The sequence below is a fragment of the Hyperolius riggenbachi genome, chromosome 7, assembly GCF_040937935.1.
Source record: "Hyperolius riggenbachi isolate aHypRig1 chromosome 7, aHypRig1.pri, whole genome shotgun sequence".
Lineage (NCBI taxonomy): Eukaryota > Metazoa > Chordata > Amphibia > Anura > Hyperoliidae > Hyperolius > Hyperolius riggenbachi.
In genome coordinates, this window is record NC_090652.1 from 281,861,847 (window position 1) to 281,885,386 (window position 23,540).

The 23,540-nt window shown below is 46.1% G+C and overlaps 1 protein-coding gene and 1 long non-coding RNA gene across 5 annotated transcripts in view; one reads left to right on the forward strand and one right to left on the reverse strand.

Moving 5' to 3' along the window:
- Nucleotides 1–6,466, reverse strand: part of LOC137525079 (uncharacterized) — a 100,429-nt gene extending 93,963 nt beyond the window's left edge. Inside the window, exons 1-2 of the long non-coding RNA XR_011022857.1 lie at nt 6,303–6,466; nt 1,268–1,468 (exon numbers count right to left, since the gene is read on the reverse strand). This is a non-coding gene — a long non-coding RNA (uncharacterized lncRNA). The remainder of the gene's footprint in view (nt 1–1,267; nt 1,469–6,302) is intronic.
- Nucleotides 6,467–6,488: 22 nt separating this feature from the next.
- GTDC1 (glycosyltransferase like domain containing 1) overlaps nt 6,489–23,540 on the forward strand; it is a 345,909-nt gene continuing 328,857 nt past the window's right edge. The window contains exons 1-2 of one of the 4 annotated variants that reach the window (XM_068245867.1): nt 6,489–6,580; nt 13,933–14,140. In XM_068245867.1, coding sequence (XP_068101968.1) covers nt 6,574–6,580; nt 13,933–14,140 — 215 coding nt within the window. In that variant the 5' untranslated portion in view covers nt 6,489–6,573. The other 3 variants (XM_068245869.1, XM_068245868.1, XM_068245866.1) reach the window with 3 other exon arrangements.

Here is a 23,540-nt window from a genome sequence, read left to right on the forward strand (position 1 = left end):
CAGTAATTGTTACTTGCTAGTCTTGCATCATATATCGGTTCATCGCCAATATATACGCATACTAGCGTGTTTGTTATTTTCCTTGTATTCGTGTTACGTTAATACATCAGTGTCGCTGATATATACGTACACGAACTGTTTATATCCTGTGTTCAGTCAGTCAGCTTCAGCACGTTTTGGTAGGTTGCGCGTATCGTGATCACCTGTGCTTAGCTAGTCAGTCCTGTTCCTGTTGCCTTGCGTGGATTGCGCTGGCTTCTGCGTAGAAGTAGCGAATCCTTCCTAGTCCTGCTCCAGTTTAGTTAGTGTTCCTTGCTTATGTCATATATCGGTTTATCGCCGATATATAAATATGTCAGTTAGTCGTTTGTAGTTCATTGATAGCTGTAATCGTAGTACGCTAGGAAATCATACCTATTGTATATTTGTGTGTATTACGTCTGCCTTCTTGATTCTATTTCCCGACTATTCTGTCCTGTCCTTGTGAGGCACGCCACCGCTGCAATTGCATTGGCTGCCTCATTCCAGTCTGTCTTGTTATGGACGCTTGCTGTCACTTAAGCAGTGACTAGTTAAGCAAGCGTTCATTCTGTTACCTGTCCTGATCTTCTGAGTTCTGGTTTATGCGCTCAGCGCTACCGTGCACTGAGCCGCTATAGTGAAAGGATTGTTTGTGGCTGTTCGGATCTACGCCTGCTCTGTGCGCCACATCTCCTGTTGGAGTCAGTCCTCTCCTCCACTAAACTGGGGATATCCTGGTTCCTTGTGCTAGCGTGTGTACCTCCTTCACGTCAGGATATACACTACGTGCTGACTGTGGAGGATATACCACCAAGCGTAACAGTACCTCGGCTTATACACTGATCAGCTTATATGTGAGTATGTATGGTAACTGAAAATAAAAACATTAGGCTTTTCTTTGCTAATAATGTTCTATTTATTATCCATACTACACAAACAATTCATTATATTATAAGGATTTTTTTTCACTTCAGATTTGCTTTAAATGCAGATACAGTTCTAAATGTTCTTTTTTGTTTTTTTTACATGGGATCCATCTCTGTACATAATGACCTATTGCACACAGTTATGTTAGTCTTGCCAGGGAGATGAGTCTAATTTGTAGTCATCCATCAGCTGAGAATTCTTTGCTCTCTCTCCCCCACACTCCCATAGATCACGTCAATGCCACAACACATTTAAGGTCACTGCTGTTTGTCTGGCTTCTCACAGCCCATAAGCATTAAACCACAAAGCCTCTTCTCACCTCTAGTTAAGCCTAAAATGCCCATAACAGGTTTTCATGGCTGCGAGGCTTGACGCTTGTGACACAGGTGATGCTAATGCTGAACGACACGCCATCCTGCAACGCTAAAAGCTTCTGGAGTCAGGTTACCGGATGATTCTACGCGTTCGCGGGGAGGTAGTCCGCCCCGCCACAGCCCAGACGTGTTCTTTATTTTCACACCTCAAAACAAAAGAGAGAAGTGCATTTTAAAACAGTAAAGAAGTGATCCTATTAGATGGCCGGAACTTAACGGTTTTTGGGGTGGAATAAATAAATTTATAGAAGGCCCGAGAAGGTCCATGGTCTGGTTGTTCTCACACCTGATTAAGCTGAATCACCATCACTCTCCAAGGTGTTAGGGTTGTATTGATTGTTAAAAGTAGTGCTGAACTGAGCATTTTTATTTTTTGTTAAAAGCCTCTGGTGTGGCATTGTAAGAAAATACACAAACTACATCCATTCTAGAGCGTTAAAGGAAAACTTAAAGTGTACCGGAGATGGAGCTGGTGAAAAAACATATACATACCTGGGGCTTCCTCCAGTACGATCATTCCCTCGCTGTCCTCCGTCGCCTTAGTCCTGGTAAGTCGCTCAGTCGGCGCAGTTTGGCCGCGCCCACTCTTGTGGCCGGGAGCATAATGTGCCATGATGGCCATGATGAACACGCACAGTACGCACCAGAGGAATTACCAGGGCTGGTTGCGAAAGATCCGGGAGGCAGCGGTAGATGGCGAGGGAGCTGAAGAATACCCCGGGTATGTATAATTTTTTCCCCATCTCAGGTTTTCTTTAAAGAGAGCCCTGGGTGGGCTCAAAAAAATGACAAGAAAAAGTAGGCTACCTGGTCCGGATCAGGCAGCCGCAATAACCGCCGCTCCCGTGGGCCACGATAGCCCACTTTCACGACCTATAGTCTGCGTGTCTCTCATGGCGGGGGAGCATCAGGAGGCGCGGCCAGGGAGAGAGAGCAGCCCAATGGCAGCTCAGGAAACCCTGCATGAATGCCCCTATACGAAGATTTTTATTCTTGTTTACTGATAAGTGCCATGCAACTCTTCATGGTCCAGATGGATGGAGTGGTGGATGGTTTCATGGTACAAAAAGAAGAACCATATTTTCTGTGACAAAATCATCATGTATGACAATGTACCATCTAATACTGCAAGGATTACCTTTGCGTCAATGGCTGCTATTGGCATAAAAGCATGGCCGGATTTGAGGCAAGGCCACAAAAGGCCATAGCCTAGGGCACCAGGAAGCAAGGGGCAGGCAGAAGGCTGGCACACTGAGGCAGTTAAACTGCCAAACATGTAAATGGTGCCAAACATGTAAATGGCAGCGGTCACAAACCCAGTTCATGGTGGTCATACTTCCACAGGGGTTAACAGTGGATCACTGGTCCTGTGCTCCCCGCATCCTGTGCTGTACTCCCTCCAAGAGTGACAGTGGGCCTTCGGTGGTAAAATATCCAAATCCGGCCCTGCATAAAAGGAGAGGAACTCATGGTGTGGCCCCCATCCTACCCTGACCTCAATCCTATTGAGAACCTTTGGAGCAACCTCAAGCAAAAGATCTATGACAGTGGGAGGCAGTTTACATCCAAGCAGCAGCTCAGGGAGGCTATTCTGAAATCCCGTAAAATAAATGAAAGCAGAAACTCTCCACAATCTAACAAGTTCAAAGTTCTTTGCTGGGGGGGTCGGTGGTGAATCGGACACTTCCGGCGCAATGCGACATGGTTAGTGTACTAGACCCCATAGACTTTCATTGCTGTTGTGTAACTCTGCATGCAGATAGGGCAACGCAAAGCACAGTGGCCTAGTGTGAAAGGGGCCTAAGGGTACTGACGTAGGAGACCAGGGTTTGAATCCTGGTTGAAACCAGTACCTATTAAGAGTAAGGAGTCCTTAGGCAAGACTCCTTAACACTGCAGGGTGGTCTATTGAGCCTAGGCCTTCGTATAGGAATTTTGGGATGTGCAATTTCAGTGATTTTGCTTTCCAATTCCCGTACAAGAAAATGAGAATCACATTGCTACTGCCACCAAAGTACCACATGCATTGCATTTGTGATTTATGCAAGTCGTAAGCGCTGCAGTGAGAGTGATGACACAGGGATACATTTGTCACATAGCTTTGCCGATCTTCAGCAATCAGCAAAGTACTGGGTGCTAGTCTACTTTAGGGAACCCTCATAAAGACATTCAGCATGATTGTGTGGACAACACCCTCTCAAACTCTTTGGTTTCCAATGGGTTTTAGGAACTACCACACTTTTTGCCAATCACAACGCTTTGGTATGATTCACAAATCTTTTTATTTTTGATCCCAAAGAGCAAAAAAATAATAATTAAGGTAAGAAAAGTCATATTGAAATGAAGTTAATCAGGAACAACTTACTTTGAGTGATTGTTTTGCTTGTAAATGTGCTGAAAGATTATTTTTATTAATCAGGACTAAAATAAGTCATTTATGAGAAGTTTTGTGAATTGACTGCTGTAGAGGGAGCTGTGATTGGAGAACTGTTCCCTATCATGTTTCCTACTGGGTTCCCTAAAGCAGGGCTTTTCAACCTGTGGTACGCGTACCACCAGTGGTACTTTACTGTTGGCCAGGTTGTTACGCGCTGGATTTGCCAGCCACTTAATTGCTCACCTGAGGCTTGTCCTGGTCCTGTCTCCACAAAGTTCTACTCCCTACCCCTCCTTCCCCTCGCCATGCTGCCCTGTGGCATACTTCATATTAGTGGCAAAGAGACCAGATATCACTGGCTACTTCCTGTATTTGACGTATAGGTGCCCTAACTGTGCACCATTTGCCTGGCTGTCTTCTCACTGCAACCGGTTTACCACTGATCTGAGGTCTGACCTATTCCCTAGTGCAGCACAGTGAGTAGCAAGCTAGGAGGCGCCAAACTTTGTGGTGAGTCACTACCCAGCTCTCTCGCGGCGGTGGGAGGCTACCTATATTGCACCTCTGGATCCTAAAGAGGCTTCCCATTTCCTCCTCAGTAGAAAGGGATCCAGTGCTGGGACCACTGAAAAGCTCCTTGTCAACTTGCATGGATGCGCAGTAGCGGCTCTCCGATCTGGTGGAAACAGCAGAGCCCAATCGGGTCCGATCTAATGCGCAGGCACACTGGTGGTACTTGAACATTTTCAGGCGATAAAAGTGGTACAATTAGTGAAAAGGTTGAAAAGCCTTGCTAAAGAACAGTAGATCAGCGTCAAGCATTGAAACGCTCCCAAAAATGCTCGAGTGGTTTACTAGCAATTTTAGCAGCGCTTTCAAATACTTGTGATCGGTAGCGTTTTGAGGAGAATTGCTGCAAAGTAAAGTGTATGGCAGTGTTCTCACTGTAGTGATTGCCACCATTTTACTGAAATTACAAACGTGGTGCCTACAGCATTTTTTAGCGATTTGGTCACCGGTGATCAGCAAAGCGCTGTTGCTAATGTATCCCTACTGGATCATTCTCACTATAGAATCTGCATAAATTGCAAATGTGCTGCATGCAGCTCTTTGAGGGTGATTGCAATGCAATTCTTGTTCTGTTGAATGGGAATCAGAAAACAAATCATGGCAAAATCGTGCCAGATTTGCGTTTGAAGTGTGAACTAGCCCTTAGTGCGTTTCAAAACGATTGCCAGCGTATTAAAAAGCTGCTGGAATTACTAGTAAAACAGTCCAGTGTAAATGAGGCCTAGAAAATCCCCAAATGCTATCACTTTTCCATACAGTGAAAAATCATGGTAAAATCGCTTTGCAGGATGCTAAGGCCCCGTTCACACTTGCGGTTTTGTAAAAACCGGAACGGATGTCCGGACCGCACCGGATCCGGACCTAATCCGTACGGTTCCTATCCGGATCAGGACCGGATCCGGTCCGTTTGCATCCGTTTTCCGGGCAGTATGAACACGGTTGCGGTCCGGATCCGGTTTCTTAAAGAGAAAACAACCTGTAAATACCTGGGGTCTGGGAGGTCAGCAGAAGCTCTGGGGTCATTGTAGGAGACAGGTGGACGTGTGGAGACCATCCGTGGATACAGAGACTGCAGTTGGGACCATGGATCCAGTCATTTTTTACTCGTACCTGGGAATTCTCTCCTTCCTGTTGTTCACCTACTACTATGTGGGGAGAAGGCCTCACCTCCTCGTTATCAGACATATCATCAGACATGTTGCTGCCAAAGAGCTCCAGCATGAAATCCCTGCTGCTCCACTCTGTGAACGCTGGGCCCATGTGGTCCCCATCCAAAATGGCCACTAGAAAAAGCATAGGAAGTGGGGTAGAACGTCCGGTTTTTATAGCCAGTGTGTTGTGCGCTCTCCGGTTCTCATTGGTTTGTATTGGCCGGATGCAACAGTCCGGCTCCGCTCCGGATACGTCTGCCGGACCAAAAAATAGCGCATGTTGGATCTTATGCCGGAGTCCGGATCCGGACGAAACGGACGCATGTGAGCGGACGCATAGGCTTTCATTGCTATGCCGTGCGTCCGTTCCGCATGCGGTCCGGCTCCGGCACGGCGATTCCGGACGGCGACCGCTAATGTGAACCGGGCCTAAGGATTTTTTTTCCAGCGTTTTGCAATTCCTAGTGTGAATGGGGCATTAGGGCCATTTTCCACTAGCGAGCACAATTGTGCAGCATTTGCAATCACGCAGGCTACTTTTCCCACTCACTGCGATTGCGTCATTTAGCCGTCGGGAATGGAGCATGATTGTGGCGGCCAGAGACAGCAATTTTATAAAAAATGAATTGCGGTAGTGGAAAATGGGCATGGCGATTTAAATATAAACTACAGTGCGCTTAACGATCAGCAAAACGTTGGCGATCCTCTTTTTAAAGCGGATCGCAGCCAGTGGAAAAGGGTCCTTAGTGGATGCAGCTCTCACGCACTTTTAGTCCAACAGGAGAAAAGCTCTATACAAAAATATTAGTATTAGTAATATTAGTTCCATCACTAGTTTCACAATGCTGTTACGTCACACACTTCCCCAGGTCTATGCTATACCTGGGGTTGTGCCACACACACAGCACTGTGCTAATCTGTGCTCTGCAGTCACTGCTGCTGCCGCCCTGACCTTCCCCAGCGCCATTCCTGGAGCTGCCCTCTCTCTCTCTGCCCCCACATAACCTTTCCCTACAGCTGCTCTCGCCTCCTGACGTCACCCTGCTGCCGCTCAGGCCCTCCCCTTCCCTCAGCTGGAACGCCCAGGTCTGCCCGGGGATGACGTAGCTCGCCACGTGCGGGTGTAGGCGGGGCCCATGACGACGTGGAGCGCATGCGCGGTAAGCTTGATCCTCTCCCGGTATTTTTCTTTCTCGGTCACGTGGTACGTCACCTAGGGTAGGAAGCGCGCGGCGCTGTATGTGCACTACAAGTCTCAGCCAGGCCACTGCATGGGGGAAGCGTGTGGACAGGGGAGGCTTTGTGCCGTGTATGCCGGAGAGCAGCAAGCCGCTGGTTACGTTTCCCTAGCAACAGATGTATATAGAGCAAGGCTAGTGTACCGATATGAGGCAGTTGCCAGGGGCAACCAATCAGCTCACCTGGGGCAACCAATCAGATCACCAGGAGCAACCAATCAGATCACTAGGGGCAACCAATCAGATCACCAGGGGAAACCAATCAGATCACCAGGGGCAACCAATCAGATCACCAGGGGCAACCAATCAGATCACCAGGGGAAACCAATCAGATCACCAGGGGAAACCAATCAGATCACCAGGGGCAACCAATCAGATCACCTGGGGACTTTTAAAGGACTTTAGAGGCGAGAGGTGATTAAACAGATTTTACCACCCTGGGGCTTCTTCCAGCCCCTAGCAGCAGTCTCAGTCCCTCGCGCAGCCCCAGTCCTCGTCCTGCTGGCTGCCTGTAAAGATCACTACCCTGCCAGTTGGGTCGACTCTTCTGCACGGGCATTCGTGCTCGCGCATCTACATCATCTGGCGCGTTCTGCTCCTGTGTAGTAGTTGTGCGCAGACGCAGTATGCGCCAGCTGACGTGAGCATTTGTGCAGAAGAGCTGACCTGCCGGGGTTGTGATCTTTGCAGGCCGCTAGCGGGACATCGTGGAGGAATGAGGCTGCGGTGAGGGACTGAGACTACTTTCTAGGAGCTACAAGAAGCCCCAGGGGAGTAATCCCCCTCGCCTTGGAAATCCTTTAAAGTGGCCATACATCTCTCGACTTTGCCGATCGACCATGCGATTTGATAATTCTACCTAATAAAGAGCAAGTGTCCCTGCATACCATGTCTGCGTGTCAGTGCTTTTTTGCACTGCATGTGCAGGGAGGGACGCAGAGACACTGAAAAGAACTGAGGGAGGATGGGGCCAGAAGGGGTGGGTGTGCGCATGCGCGCAGCGGCAAGCGTTCACAGACCTAGCCTGTTTTTAAATGGGCTAAGGTCACTAGTTAGTATTGTAAAAAAAAATCAAGTGCATGCCCAATTGATAATGCAACTAATTTCAGGCCAATGTATCGATCGGACATGCTGCAAGATTTCCGGTCATTGTGGTCGATTGGGTGTGTGGCGACATGCTGCAAGATGTCAGTCCGTTGTGGTTGATCGGGTGTGTGGTGGTAACAGCGAGCGATATTGGGACGAGCGACGAACGTAATGAAACGCCTGGCACTGTTCCCCAGTTTGTAAATGTAACCCCCGTTTGTGCATTTATACGTTACCTGTCCTGTGTTTCTGACCATGCGGTGCCCATCTTTCTTCTGAATCCCCTGTTTGTCCATTAGTGGTATACACGCCGCCGGTGTATAGCACATGGCATGTGTATGATGTCGCACATGGGCCAAGCTGGCGGCATGTATAGCCCTAATGGAAGAGAGGGGAATTAGGAAGACGGGCACCGCATGGTGGACGACTCAGAACAAGTAATACAAAGGGATACATTTATACAATAAGGGGCAGCAGCAGACTCGGCCGATTTCAGAGAGGTTTCATGCTGAAAATGATCTGGCATTGGTCTGCGGTGAATGGGCAGCTGACAGATCTATCTCTAATCAGATTCGATCAGAGAGGTCTGTCTCTTGGTCGAATCTGCCCATTATTGCTAGATGTTTGACTACATTTAGGCTGGGTAGCTCTGACCAATATTGTGCTACTGTCCCATTGTAATGCTCTATTATAGTACCCTGCAAACTTGTGCCCCTTTCTTATTTTTGGGGGGCAGAGGGAGAAGTACTAGAGGGTGATCCGACTGTATAAGTATCTTCTACACTCATAAACCTCACCTCACACCATACAATCTTGGTTGCTCAATCTTACCACCTTTATGTAGTTAGGCCCGGTGCACACCAAAACCCTCTAGCAGATCCCCAAAATGCTAGCAGATTTTTAAACACTTTTTTACATTTTTATGAGGCGTTTTGCTAGCGTTTTGCGGATTGCTGCTGCGGATTTCATTGTAGCATATTTCATATATTGTTACAGTAAAGCTTTTACTGAACAGCTTCTGTAACAGAAACGCCTGGAAAACTGCTCTGATCTGCCGTTTTTCAGAGCGGTTTACGTTTTCCTATACTTAACAATGAGGCAGAAACGCATCCGAAATCCAAAAAATGCCTCACCCCGGGAGTATGCGTTTCTGCAAAACGCCTCCCGCTCTGGTGTGACCCACCCCATTGAAATACATTACCCTAGTGTATCCTGCAAAAATGCCTGAAAACCCGCTCGGTGTGCACCAGCCCTTAAAGTGTACCTGAGTTGGGGGATAAGTAAAAATGTATACATACCTGGGGCTTCCTCCAGCCCCCTCTGGCCTGATCGCTCCTACGACGTCCTCTTCTTCCTCTCCATTTGCCCGCAACTGGCCCTGGAAAATCCGTTTCTGGGCTAGTTGGCACATGCACAGTCAGGCCAGGCATGCTCCCCTCTCTCGCTTACGTCGTCTGGAGGGTTCTGCGCTGACTTGCCATGCTCCAGGTGACGTGAACGTGGTGGGAGCGCCGGGCTGTGCAAGTGCAGTGGGCCCCGGACCGGAGGACCTTCCGGGGCCAATTGCGGGCAAATGGAGAGGAAGAGGAGGACGCCGTGGGAGCGATCAGGCCGGAGGGGGCTTGAGGAAGCCCCAGGTATATATATTTTAACCTCCTTAGCGGTAACCCCGAGTCAGGCTCGGGACGGAAATCCACAGCTCAGAGTGGTAATCCCGTGTTGATTTCATGGGAGGTGTGTAATGTGCAGTGCTGACGCAGAGCTATTTAGTAAGATGATTTTTAGGGTTTAAAAGTTTGTGAAGAAATTGCACCGGTTGTAGACAATAAAATCTGGAAGTAATCATACCGCCAGGGAGGTTTTTAATGCTAATCCCCCATCTGAGGTTTCTTTTAAAGAGCCTATCAAAGCATTGCTTTCAAAGTATTTTCAATCTGTTGGCTCTTATACTACATAGGTTTGGTAAATATGTACAACCATTGTATGGTGTGTACGCACTTGAAAGATAAATGAAAGATATCAGACCAATGTTACCCCCTTCCATGTAGTATGAGAGCCATACCTATTCTATGGAGCTGAACTCCCTATCAGATAAAACTCTTTGCAAGATGCTGCACACACAGATGCTGTACAGACACAAAAGATCAGTGTCTGCAAAAGATCTGTTCCTGCAAAATGCATTCATAGTCTATGATATCTGCAGATCCTCATACATACCTTGTTTAACAGACTTCATCTGCATATCTGACAATCATCTGCAGATCTGAAGATCCATCCTGGTGGATCTGATCTGCAGATGAATGTCTGTTAAACAAGGTGTGTATGAGGATCTGCAGATATTATAGACTATTAATGCATTTTGCAGGAACGGATCTTTTGAAGGCACTGATCTTTTGCAGATACTGATCTTTTGAATGTGTACAGCGTCTTTGTGTGCAGCATCTTGCAAAGATTTTTAGCTGATGGGGAATTCAGCTCAATAGAATAGACTGTGTAGATATGGCTCTCATACTACATGGAAGGGGGTAAAATTGGTCTGATATCTTTCATTTATCTTTCAAGTGTGTACACACCATTAAGGTAGCCATACACTGGTCGATTTGCCATCAGATCGACCAACAGATAGATCCCTCTCTGATCGAATCTGATCAGAGAGGGATCATATGGCTGCCTTTACTGCAAACATGAAATTGATTCACCATCTGTGAAGCTGCCGCCGCCCCCCGCATACATTACCTGATCCGGCCGGCGCGAGTCCCCCGGTCTCCACTGTCTTCTTCACCCTGGCAGGGATAACAGATCCCAAACGGCGTAGGTTTCAATTACCGTGGTCCAGAAGCGGCTAACCACTACGCCACCGTGCTGCCCATAAATAGATACTTTCCTCAGTAGTGGATAGCCTCCGAATGCAACAGAGGCTTCCCAGATCCTCCTCAACCCCTCCACTGCTGCCCAGGACCCTCTTCTTACCTTCTTACCCGCAGTTGTGTAGAAGCATGTCCGTACTTGTGTGAGTACAGTGCGTTCGTGCTCAGTGGCACAAAGCCGCTTGTATACGGAGGAAAACGGCGTGCACAAGCGGCTTTGTGCTACTGTGCAGCCGCAGTCCGTACTTGCTCATACACGAATTGGAGCGCGACAGCAAGAGCATATCCAACAAACTCGTCACATATGTTCAGAGAGACACTGCACGGGGGAACAATGAGTGGCTTGAAGATGAATCGGGGGGGTTGGGGGCCTCTGGATTATCTTGAGGCTTCTCTCTACGAAGGTAAGTATTCATTTTTTATGTTGTAATCCACACAAACACATCACTAAAGGTGCCCATATGTCGGCGACTCGGCGGCCAATCGACCAACATATTTTGGGCCAAAACTGGTCACATGTATGGATCGGACTTGCTGCAAGATGTCGGTGCGGCATGCTTGATCGGGTGCGCGATGGTAACGGCATGCAATATCGAGACAAGTGACAGAACCGCCGATGCTGTCCCCACTAGTGTAAAATGTGCCCCATGCAGTATAGTTTACCTGCCGGTGTCCACTGCTGACTTTGTCCTCAGACCACATAGCCGCGAGCCACATGGTTCCCGGAGTATATGTAGGCGCCTGTGATGTCACACACCTGCCCACTTTACGCCAGCAATCGTGTGGACCATGTGTATGTGGATGGAGCATGGAGCCAGTGGCAGACATTGACCAGTAAAGTCAGCCTGGCGTGTATTGGCAGCCAACAGATATCTCTTCATTCAGAGAGAGATTGGCTCTTGGTCAATCTGCCTATACATCGTCTGATGTATGGGCACCTTAAAGGGAACCTGAACTGAGTAAAATTAGTTTAAATAAACACACGAGGTAACTTCAAATGAACATTACGTCGTTGCCTCGCCATCAGTTCCTCTCAGAAGCTCACATTTTCTTCTGACAATGATCCCTTTTTGTCAGAATTGAAATAATCAGTTGCTGTCAGTTATATATCAGTTGCTGTCAGTTATAGCTGAGAGGACAGCTGATATGCCAGGTAATGTCCATATTGCCCTATGGCTCAAGTAAGTGATGCTACAGTTTAACAGCGTGCTGACCAGACAGCTGTTATGGGGTAATGGCCATTTTCAAAATGGAGGACGGAGAATTCTTATGATCACAGTTGACAAACAGGACACGGGAGAGGAGAAATAGATTGAGAAGTAGAATTCATGGGAGGTAAGTATGAAGTGTGTATGTTTATTTTGACTTTTCATTTTCAGTACAGGTTTTCTTTAATCCTACTCCACCATTTTCTTCTGTTATACATACTGTATTGCCTTCTAATCCATTGTAGCGCCATTAATGGTTATATAACGCAATTGCTAAATTGTGGTTTCCGTTATGTCAGTTTTGCACTACTTAAACTTGGAAGGTTATTTTAAATATTTGGTGTTAATAAATAAATTACCATAGATTATCACTCTGCATTGTCGTTTCCACACAAAATATATTCCTTTTTTTTTTAAAAGTTATTTAAGGTCCATTTTGTGCTTTACGTCATCTCTTAGGGATGAGGGATTAATATTGTGTTTATAGTTAAAGAAAACCTCCACTCATCACCACATGATGGGAGGGGAGGTGGGTGCAAGTATGCAAAACAGGTAAAAAGGGCGGACGGTGGCTTTCTGGTAAAATGGGCGTTGCCATAGGAACCTTAACCCAGTATTGTACTTTATCACAATGAGTAGCTGATACCCCCTTTCCCATGAGAATTATTTTACCTTTTCTCAAACAGATCTACAGGGCGGTCTGTGTATCTGACATTGTGGTGAAACCCCTCCCACAGTGTGATGTCATGACCATGGCCCTGACAGTTTGCTGTCTGTGAACCTCATTGCATTGTGGGAAATAAGGACCCATTCACACTTGTGAAACGCAAAATGCTAGCGTTTTGCTCAGGCGATTTTTCGTGTTGCACGCAAAAAAAAAAATCACCATTCACACTTGGCGATTTTTTTAGCGATCGCGTTTAGGGCTTTTTCACTCGTTCATAATCGATTGTATCCATTAACGGAGGTTATTTACAACCAATCCGATCGGAATTTCTGATCGCTCTAACGATTTTTCGCTAGAAATTGGACAGTTAGTGGCCACCTTAAAGGATACCCCAACTGAAATGTGACATACTGAGATAAACATGTGTATGTACAGTGCCTAGCACACAGATAACTATGCTGTGTTCCCTTTTTTATTTTTCTGCCTGAAAGAGTTAAATATAAGGTATGCAAGTGGCTGACTCAGTCCTGACTCAGACAGGAAGTGACTACAGTGTGACCCTCACTGATAAGAAATTCCAACTATAAAACACTTTCCTAGCAGAAAATGGCGTCTGAGAGCAAGAAAAAGGTAAAAAATGGGAATTTCTTATCAGTGAGGGTCACACTGTAGTCACTTCCTGTCTGAGTCAGGAATGAGTCAGCCACTTACATACCTGATATTTAACTCTTTCAGGCAGAGAAAGAAAAAAAGGAACACAGCATAGTTATTTGTGTGCTAGGCACTGTACATACACATGTCTATCTCATTATGTCACATTTCAGTTGGGGTATCCTTTAACGGACATTACGTACAGATCACCTGGCAGGAATAAAGATGTCACCACCAGTGAGACATTTCAGAATGTAAATCAGGGAGAAGAAAGATTTTACGATGGGCAAACACTGACTGAATGATTTCTAAATTTATACTGTGCTGTAAAAATCAATTTTATTAACTGTAAACCGAAATTTTTTTTTTACTTACCTGGGTCTTCTCCCAGCCTCCTGCAGCTGCCCTGTCCCACACCGGAACAAAACGATCCAACGGTCTGCTGCCGCGGCTCACTTTCGGTTTGTCAATCATCGGGAACTGCGTCACCAGGAGCATCCTGCGCAGGCGCACCACAAGGTTTTCTCGCACTGCACCTGCGCAGGATGCTCCTGGCTACGGGAGCGAGAATGAGGACGTGCACAGCCAGGGCCGCGCAGGGCAGTTACCATTGACTTGTAAGTCAGTGGTAATGAAAGTGAGCCGTGACTTAGGACGGCTGTGAGAAGCCCCAAGTAAGTTAAATTATTATTATTATTTTTTTTTTTAACCCTATGCTTCAGTTTTCTCTCTGCCCAGGATGTGGTCCTCCCCATCCTCAGCCCTCATATGTTAATGTTACTCTCCTCCTTTCAGGCATTACAGAGCACTGTGGATGTGTAGACATGAGCGTGCTCCTGATAGAGGCCTTCTATGGGGGGTCTCACAAGCAGCTGATGGACATCCTGAAGGAAGAAATTGAAGGCTGCGTTCTCTATAGCCTCCCAGCTAAGAAGTGGCATTGGCGGGCCCGTACCTCGGCCTTATACTTTATGCAAGCTGTTCCCTCCAGTGACACCTACAGGTAACTCTTTTACGTACTGCTCGTAAGTCTAGGTAGAGCGCTAACGATTTTGAATCTTTTAGCCATATACAGTGTGGAGGGGGCCAGAGCTTCTCTTGCTGTCAGTGTCCGTGTGTGCCTCTGATGTCACTCAGAGATTTGATACCAGCTGTTCCCAGCTATGACACCGATAGCAATATATGCACATTATTAGGCCTGATTGTCAGGATTTTATCATTATTTGCAAGGGAAGGATTCCGGGTGGGTATATGTATGAGCTGGGCGCAGGGTGAGCCGAATGACAGCTCATCCTCCTGCCGCTCAAATTCCCAGGGGCATTAAATACTATTCCCTCTCCAAGTCGTAGCAACTCAGGGAGGAGTCATTTGGGGTCTGGCGATCGTAGGACCTATGAATTACCCTTACATGCCCTGCACAATATAACATTACTGCTATGGCGGTAATGTTATTCCAGAATTCCTCGTTTCCTGCCGCGGTGGCTTGTCTGGAGTCCTGTAACCAGTACTGAACGTGCAAAACTCCAAGAATAAATATGAGTGTTCCAGGTTCTTGTTTATTCTTCTAAACAGCAGTACGATTCAAAAATATATATTTATTCCTCTTTTTATATATTATACACATGCTGTGTAACTGAGAGGTGCTCACAATTTAATGTCCCCACCACACCCTGAGGGCCCTTTTCCACTACCTGTGTTGCGTTTTGCAACTCGATCCCGATCACAAAATGATCGCAAAATGCAGAGTACAGTTATAACAATGGAAACCTCAGCAACCGTTTCTATTAGTGTGATCCGATTGTAGCACGATTTTCTCCCAAGCGCAATCATCATCCTGACGCATCTTATGTGTGATTCAGCTTTTTATACTTTGTATAGTAGCGCAATCGCATAGTGGACATTAGGAAGAAGGATTCTGGAATGTGGTGGAGGAGGTATGGCTTGGCACTTAGGCCCCGTTCACACTTGCAGTTCGAGTCCGCAAGTGTCCGGGTCCGGGGGCCGCAGAGACCGTACGGGTCTCTGCGGTGGCCACAAGTTGCGGATCCGGAATGTATCAGTTCCGGCTACAATAAAGTAGCCAGAACTAGATACATTGCAGTGCCAGAAAGGCACCGCAAGCATGGGGGATACCGGCATGTAGTCCGGGCCCCCCAAGTGGCATAGGACCGGTGCTGGAAGCATCCGGTCCTATTGCCAGTGTGATGAGAAACATCCGTTTATCATTGCACAGCATGGCCGCATGTTCGGGTGAGGATCCGACCCGGGTGCGTGGGCCGGATGACCGGCCCCGAAAAATAGCGCATGTAGAAAAGGGTCCGGATCCGATCCGGCTCCGTTCTGTACAAAACGGACGCATGTGAACGTCCGCATAGACTTTGCATTGCTATGCGGAACGTACGTTCCGTTTGTACAGTATACGGTCCGGATCCGATCAGGCGAATCCGGACAGCGAACGCTAATGTGAATCAGGCCTTACCCTCCTTCCAGTCCAACTTATAGGAGGCAAGCAAGAGACTCTGTAACAAAATGTTCATCCTTATTTCTTCTATCCTATAAGTTCCTATACCTGTTCTAATGTGGTCTGGATTACTGCAGCCTTTACTAGTTGCACTATCTCTGTAATATATCGAATCTTCTTTTCTTTGTCGAGCTTTGCCGACTCAGAGAGGAATGCACTGCCTCTGCTGTAATGAATACAAGTTATGCACGCCCGCTGCAGGCTCTGTGTGCGTTGTTTACTCCTCACTCTCTGCTCTCCTTTTCAGACCAGACTGATGCAGTTTGTGAGGCTGAGGGGGGAAGGGAGCCGCCTGTCACATGCTGAGAAACTGTGGGAATCCCAAACTGGAGTGCAGATAATTCACTGTAATAAAAACTTGTAGTATACTTTAACATGATATATATATATATATATATATATATATATATATATATATATATATATATACACACACACACACACACACACACATACAGTACATACACACATAGTAGTGTGTGCCTGTGTATGTATATGTGTGTATATTAGTGTATGTGGGGGTGTAAATTAATATATATATATATATATATATATATATATATATATATATATATATATATATAGTGTATGTATGTATATTTACGTATGTGTATATATATATTATTATTATTTATTAGATTTATATAGCGCCAACATATTACGCAGCACTGTACAATAAATAGGATTACAGACAATGATAACTGGGGTGACAGAACAATACAGGTAACAAATCATAGATACAACAATACAGGTAATAGCAATAAGATACACAACACAATGCAGATAGTAGTACATATAAAGATCATAAACGGAATGGTAGTGGTAAAAATTACCAGTTCCAAATTCTGGGTAAAGTGCACACAGTCAAGTAAGATACACAAGGGGAGAGGGTCCTGCCGAAGGCTTACAATCTAGGCATACAAACATCACTTCCTGGTTAGCGGCCATATCTTTTGTTTGTAAACTCTGCCTAAAACTGGCGATTAAAAGCCAGGATCGCGGCGGGGAGCAGCAGAAATGGCAAAGAGGGATCCAGGAGATCACAGTGACTCGGTTGGTATGTTTTTTTACTGTACAAATCGGACGGTACAGATTCTCTTTAAAAAATTTGGCAGAGTCCAGACACACTGAGTCTGGAGAAGAGCTGGAATAAGCTTGGGAGTCCATTAGACATGTGAACCCTAAAATTCCAGGCTCCCATTAGGTAAGAGTCCAATGTTATCACATCAAAAACAGAAGTCACTCAAGCTATAGCTCGGAATGACTTTAATGACAAAAAAAAAGTTATAATTTGAGTGACTTCTGTTTGGGAGGAGATAGGCATTTCCTTTTCTGATTTCTTTTATGTGCTTACACAATTTCACCCTCGCGCCCCAAGAGACTGAAGCTCTAAGCCACTTGAAAAATCAAGAGATCCTCACCTGATGGCATCCTGGAATTTTGTGGGTCATGCTTAATGCACTCCCAGCCTTCTCCCTGCTCTAACCCATTATCAGGCTGTCTGGACTCGACCCCCGTTGCTGAGTTGTTGCCCTTTCTATACATTGGACTGGTGGTAGCGCGAGGGGCAGCTTTGCCATACCTCCTTCCTAAATTCCAAGATTCTTTTCTAAAGGAAGGGTGAGTGGCTTCATACTCATGACCACATTCTGTTGTCGAAATGAGAAAACCACACCCACCAATATAAAAAAAAAGCAGAAAGAATGGATAGTGGCTGTAATAGCTACACACCCAATAGCAAACTGCTAGCAAGAGGGTGTTTGGCATCAATCTCCCAAAAGACACTGTAGAAGACCGTGCCACTATGATGGTACCTTGATATGGTCCAGGTGAAGATGACAAACTCTAAACACATGAGAGCAAATCAATTTTTAATAAAAGTGGGTCTGGTTTGGAGCATCGCTTTGATCTTCTGCGATCTCCAGTCTTATAGAAACTTAGCAAATTAGGACCAGTGTCATTTCAGAAAGTGAGGCCAGGCTGGATAATGTACTGGTTAAGGGCTCTGCCTTTGACATGGGAGACCAGGGTTCCTGGCTAGGTCAAGTACCTATTCAGTAAGGAGTTCAAGGCAGGACTCCCTAACACTGCAGGGTGGCCTCTTGAGCGCGTCCCAGTGGCTGCAGCTCTTGAGTCCAACAGGTGAAAAGCGCTATACAAATGTTCGGATTATTATTATAAATCCTAGCTTTGCATGTGGCACCTCAGCATTCACATATCACTGCTGCACGTGTCCATGTAATAAAGGCGCCTGGAAAAAAGGGCGGCAGATATTGCCGCTAGTAAAATATTGGTACAATTACCGATATTATAGTACTTAAATCTGACATTATACTATGACCTAACCTAGCCCTGTTCTGCCCAGCACCCTCCCTCTACCGATGCCTAACACAGAACCCTCCTTCTACTCAGGGCTGTGGAGTCAGGGTGGAAGAGTTGGAGCAATTTTGGATACCTGAAGTCGGTGGTTTCAATAAACAGAGAAGTCAGAGACAGATGATTTTTGTACAATTCCACAGCCCTGGTAAGAATTAGACTAAAGAGTCCGAGTCGAGGAGTCTGAAGAATATTGGGTCTCCAGGACTCCGACTTGGCGTCGAAGTTGGTGGTTTCAAAAACCAAGGAGTTGGAGTCAGATGGTTTTTGTACTGACGCAACAGCGCTGCCTCTACCAACGCCTAACCCTGAATCCCCCACCCTCTGGCGGTGCCTTTCTCAAAACGCCCACCCTCCGCCACAAAGCTGTGATTAGTGGCATTACATGCAAATTTGGGCGCCTTTGCGTATGCTATTTATAGCTGTATTTAGCATAGTGGGTAGCCCCGCTGCCCGCTATTTTATAGGGCGTCTCTGTGCCCCTCAAATTTCCGTGTAATGCCGCTATTTTATCACAGTCGCCTATGGCAGCGCCTGCCTTTTCCCATTTCACTGTCGCATCCCATGTATTTGGTATGAACTGTATACAGAGCTCTGTGTTCAGGTCTGCTGGACACAGCCGGGCCTCAGCTTGTGAAAGTTAACAAGCATTTTGGACATGTCTCTAGAAATGTTCTGGCATGTACTTCAATGTGCGCCGTGTCCTCCAGCGTATCACAAGGTTATCGCCATCCTCAAGGTCGGCATCACAAGACATCCTGTGCTGCCTGTAATAAGCTAATCAGACATTACTCACAGACACACACCCCATTAGTTAAACTTAAATTGCATTGACCTAACATAATTTAATTGTAATTCATTGGATTGCCGACATTTTACTAAGAAAGGAGATCCTGGGAAACTGGGAATCTCTGCGCGCTGCTGAACCGTCCTGCGACATAAATTTATCTTAATGGGTATCTGTTGTGCTTTTCTGACTGTGATCTAATCTAACATCTGATGTCAGTGATTCAGCTGGTTCAGAGCAGATCAGGTCTGAAAGCTGACACACTCGCTGGCCACTTCAATTCTGCTTACAGTCCTGGCCATCAGCCACACGCAACTTTTTGTTGGGAAAATAGAGTTTGGAGATTTTTTTGGTTATTTGTTTCTTTTATTATGTATTTTTTGTTTATGCAGGTATATTAAACTTGAATGAAACTGATGACTAAGTTGTTGGTTAAAACATATTGGGCTTGATTCACTAACCGGTTAGTGAGCCCTAATAGATAGTGGGCGCAAACAACAGCATTAGGTGGCTTGCGCGCATAGGACCCCACACAGTGCGCGCAGCGCGGCAGCTTTTGGTTAGTACGCGATGCGACCATAACGTCGCACCCGCTGCCTTGCGACGAAAACGGTGCATCGGGTGGCACCAAAGCGGCGGCCACCCGATGCGCCGTTTTCGTTTAAAGGGCAGTGGGTGCGACATTATCGTCGCATCGCGCACTAACCATAGGCTGCCGCGCTGCGCGCACTCTGTGGGGTCTTGTGCGCGATGTAGCTTTGCGGGCTATTAGTGCCCGCATACAGTGGAGGAAATAATTATTTGACCCCTCACTGATTTTGTAAGTTTGTCCAATGACAAAGAAATGAAAAGTCTCAGAACAGTATCATTTCAATGGTAGGTTTATTTTAATAGTGGCAGATAGCACATCAAAAGGAAAATCGAAAAAATAACCTTAAATAAAAGATAGCAACTGATTTGCATTTCATTGAGTGAAATAAGTTTTTGAACCCTGTAACAATAAAAGACTTAATACTTAGTGGAAAAACCCTTGTTTGCAAGCACAGAGGTCAAACGTTTCTTGTAATTGATGACCAAGCTTGCACACATTTTAGGAGGAATGTTGGTCCACTCCTCTTTGCAGATCATCTCTAAATCCCTAATGTTTCGAGGCTGTGTCTGTGCAACTCTGAGCTTGAGCTCCCTCCATAGGTTTTCTATTGGATTAAAGAGACTCTGTACCAAAAATTACAACGTTTTTTCTACCATCCTACAAGTTCCTAAAGCTGTTCTTTTGTGCTCTGCCTTACAGCAGCACTTTCTACTATAACTGTCTCTGTAATAAATCAATGTATCTTTCCCCTGTCAGACTTGTCGGCCTGTGTCTGGAAGGCTGCCAACTCTTCCATGCTGGTCTGTTTATGCACAGTCTCCAGGCCCCTCTATGCACACTCCAGTGTGTGTGGTATTTACATAAGCCAGCAGCTTCTCTGCTATCTTATCAGTGATAGAAGAGAGCTGGATAAAAATCCTCCTCTGTTAGGGCCCTTTTCCACCAGCGCTGGCTGAATCGCAAAAACGCAAACCGCTAGCGATTTTACAATCGCTACGGTTTGCTTTTTAACATGGGAATCGCGGTAGGTCATTTCCACTACCGCGATTCGTTTTTGCCGGGAACGCGAACGCGCGGCGGAGCGATAATTGGCGCGATTTTGCTATGCAGTGCATAGCATAGCAAAATCGCGGCCGCGAACATCGGGGAATCGCCGGTAATTGCGATTCAGCAATCGCTAGCATTCAGCGTGAACGCTAGCGATTGCTAGTGGAAAAGGGCCCTTAGGCTGTGAAAGTAGCTGGCTGACACATAGGCCTAGTGCACACCGGAGCGTTTCCGCTGCGGTTTGCGATCTGCTTGCGGGTGCGGATCTGCTAGGGTAATGCATTTCAATGGGGTGGTGCACACCAGAGCGGGTGGCGTTTTGCAGAAACGCATACTCCCGGGCTGCAGCAGATTTTGGATTGCGGATGCGTTTCTGCCTCAATGTTAAGTATAGGAAAAACGCAAACCGCTCTGAAAAACGGCACTTCAGAGCGGTTTGCCAGGCGTTTTTTGTTACAGTAGCTGTTCAGTAACAGCTTTACTGTAACAATACATGAAATCTACTACACCAAAACCGCTACACAAAACCGCAAAACGCTAGCTGAAACGCTGCAGAAAAATAAGAAAAAGCGTTTCAAAATCTGCTAGCATTTTGCGGATCTGCTAGCGGTTTTTGGTGTGCACCAGGCCATACTGAGGAATTACAAACACAGGCACAGGCAGAGCTGTCTGCAGGAAGCCTGTAATGTTCAGTGCATGAGAGAAGAAGGGGACAGAAGGTAAACACACAAATGATCTTTTGACATTCAAAAGGAAAGCTGTATACAGCCTGCTTGTGTATGGATGTATTTTCTATGTGTGGACATATTGTACATCAATCTACTTCCTGTTTTGGTGGCCATTTTGTTTGTTTATAAACAAACTTTTTAAAACTGTTTTTGACTACTTTTAATGTGGCGGGGAGCGGCGAAATTGTGACAGAGGGTAATAGGAGATGTCCCCTAACACACTGGTATGTTTACTTTTGTGTGATTTTAACAATACAGATTCTTTTTAAGGTCCGGAGACTGACTAGGCCACTCCATGACCTTAATGTGCTTCTTCTTGAGCCACTCCTTTGTGTTGCCTTTGCTGTATGTTTTGGGTCATTGTCGTGCTGGAACACCCATCCACGACCCATTTTCAGTTTCCTGGCTGAGAGAAGGAGGTTGTCGTTCAGGATTTCACGATACATGGCTCCGTCCATTTTCCCGTTAATGCGATTAAGTTGTCCTGTGCCCTTAGCAGAAAAACACCCCCAAAGCAAAATGTTTCCACCCCCATGCTTGACGGTGGGGACGGTGTTTTGGGGGTCATAGGCAGCATTTTTCTTCCTCCAAACACAGCGAGTTGAGTTAATGCCAAAGATCTCTATTTTGGTCTTATCAGACCACAGCACCTTCTCCCAGTCACTCACAGAATCATTCAGGTGTTCATTGGCAAACTTCAGACGGGCCTGCACATGTGCCTTCTTGAGCAGGGGGACCTTGCGAGCCCTGCAGGATTTTAATCCATTGCGGTGTAATGTGTTTCCAATGGTTTTCTTGGTGACTGTGGTCCCTGCTAATTTGAGGTCATTCACTAACTCCTCCCGTGTAATTCTAGTATGCTTTTTCACCTTTCTCAGAACCATTGACATCCCACGAGGTGAGATCTTGCGTGGAGCCCCAGAGCGAGGTCGATTGATGGTCATTTTGTGCTCCTTCCATTTTCGAACAATCGCACCAACAGTTGTCACCTTCTCTCCCAGCTTCTTGCTAATGGTTTTGTAGCCCATTCCAGCCTTGTGCAGGTCTACAATTTTGTCTCTGACATCCTTGGACAGCTCTTTGGTCTTTCCCATGTTGGAGAGTTTGGAGTCTGCTTGATTGATTGATTCTGTGGACAGGTGTCTTTTATACAGGTGACTAGTTAAGACAGGTGTCCTTAATGAGGGTGACTAATTGAGTAGAAGTGTCTAACCACTCTGTGGGAGCCAGAACTCTTAATGGTTGGTAGGGGTTCAAAAACGTATTTCACTCAATGAAATGCAAATCAATTGCTATCTTTTATTTAAGGTTATTTTTTCGATTTTCCTTTTGATGTGCCATCTGCCACTGTTAAAATAAACCTACCATTGAAATGATACTGTTCTGAGACTTTTCATTTCTTTGTCATTGGACAAACTTACAAAATCAGTGAGGGGTCAAATAATTATTTCCTCCACTGTAGCTACTTCTAGGGCACAAAGTGGCTATTCACAGCGGCGCTAAGACTTAGCGCCACTTTGTGAATTAAGCCCATTGTATTAGCGGAAGTTCAGAAATAGAATAAAAGCTTCAGTAAGGCCTCGTTCAGACTGCAGAACGCAGACCGCAACGCGTATGAACGCACGCCATCCGCGTTCGTATGCGTTGCGTGGCTGATCCCATCACTGAAAAGTGAATGGGACAGCCATGCGTTTTTACAAAAAATGCGTGCAGCATGCGTTCCCGGACCGCACAGGTCCGGAACGCATGCAGTGTGAACATCAGACATTGCACTTTATGCAATGTCTGATGTCGTGCGTTTCGGCCACCTGCACGTGTTTCCAAAACGCGGCTGAAAACGCGTGCAGTGTGAACGGGGCCTAATACGCCAGTGTTTTATCCCAAGCAGTGTTTTCCCGGTATCAATGCTGTTATTGGATTGTTTCTTCAACAGTTCGACCATGTTATTCTTCTAATTATTGTGTTTTATATAGTATATGGGACTTCTACAGCACTTTACGGAGTACATAGTCATACAATACAATATACAATAACATTTGTAAAGCGCTTTTCTCCCATAGTACTCAAAGCGCATAGTTATGTCTCAGATTAATACATACGGTAGTTACAGGCTGGACTGTGTTACAGAGTGTTACGAAATAGTCAGGTGGTCATAAATGCCAGACTAAAGAGGTGGGTTTTCAGTTTTGGACTTAAAGGAGTCATCAGGGGATTCTAAGGAAAATAAGTGCTAATTAACCGGGGCTTCGTCCAGCCACAAGCTCCCAGCATGCCCCTCACTGCAGCTCTGCTGTCAGCCAGGTCGGCCTGCACTGTGCCTGCGCGAGCGGCGCTGTCAATCACCGCCACATG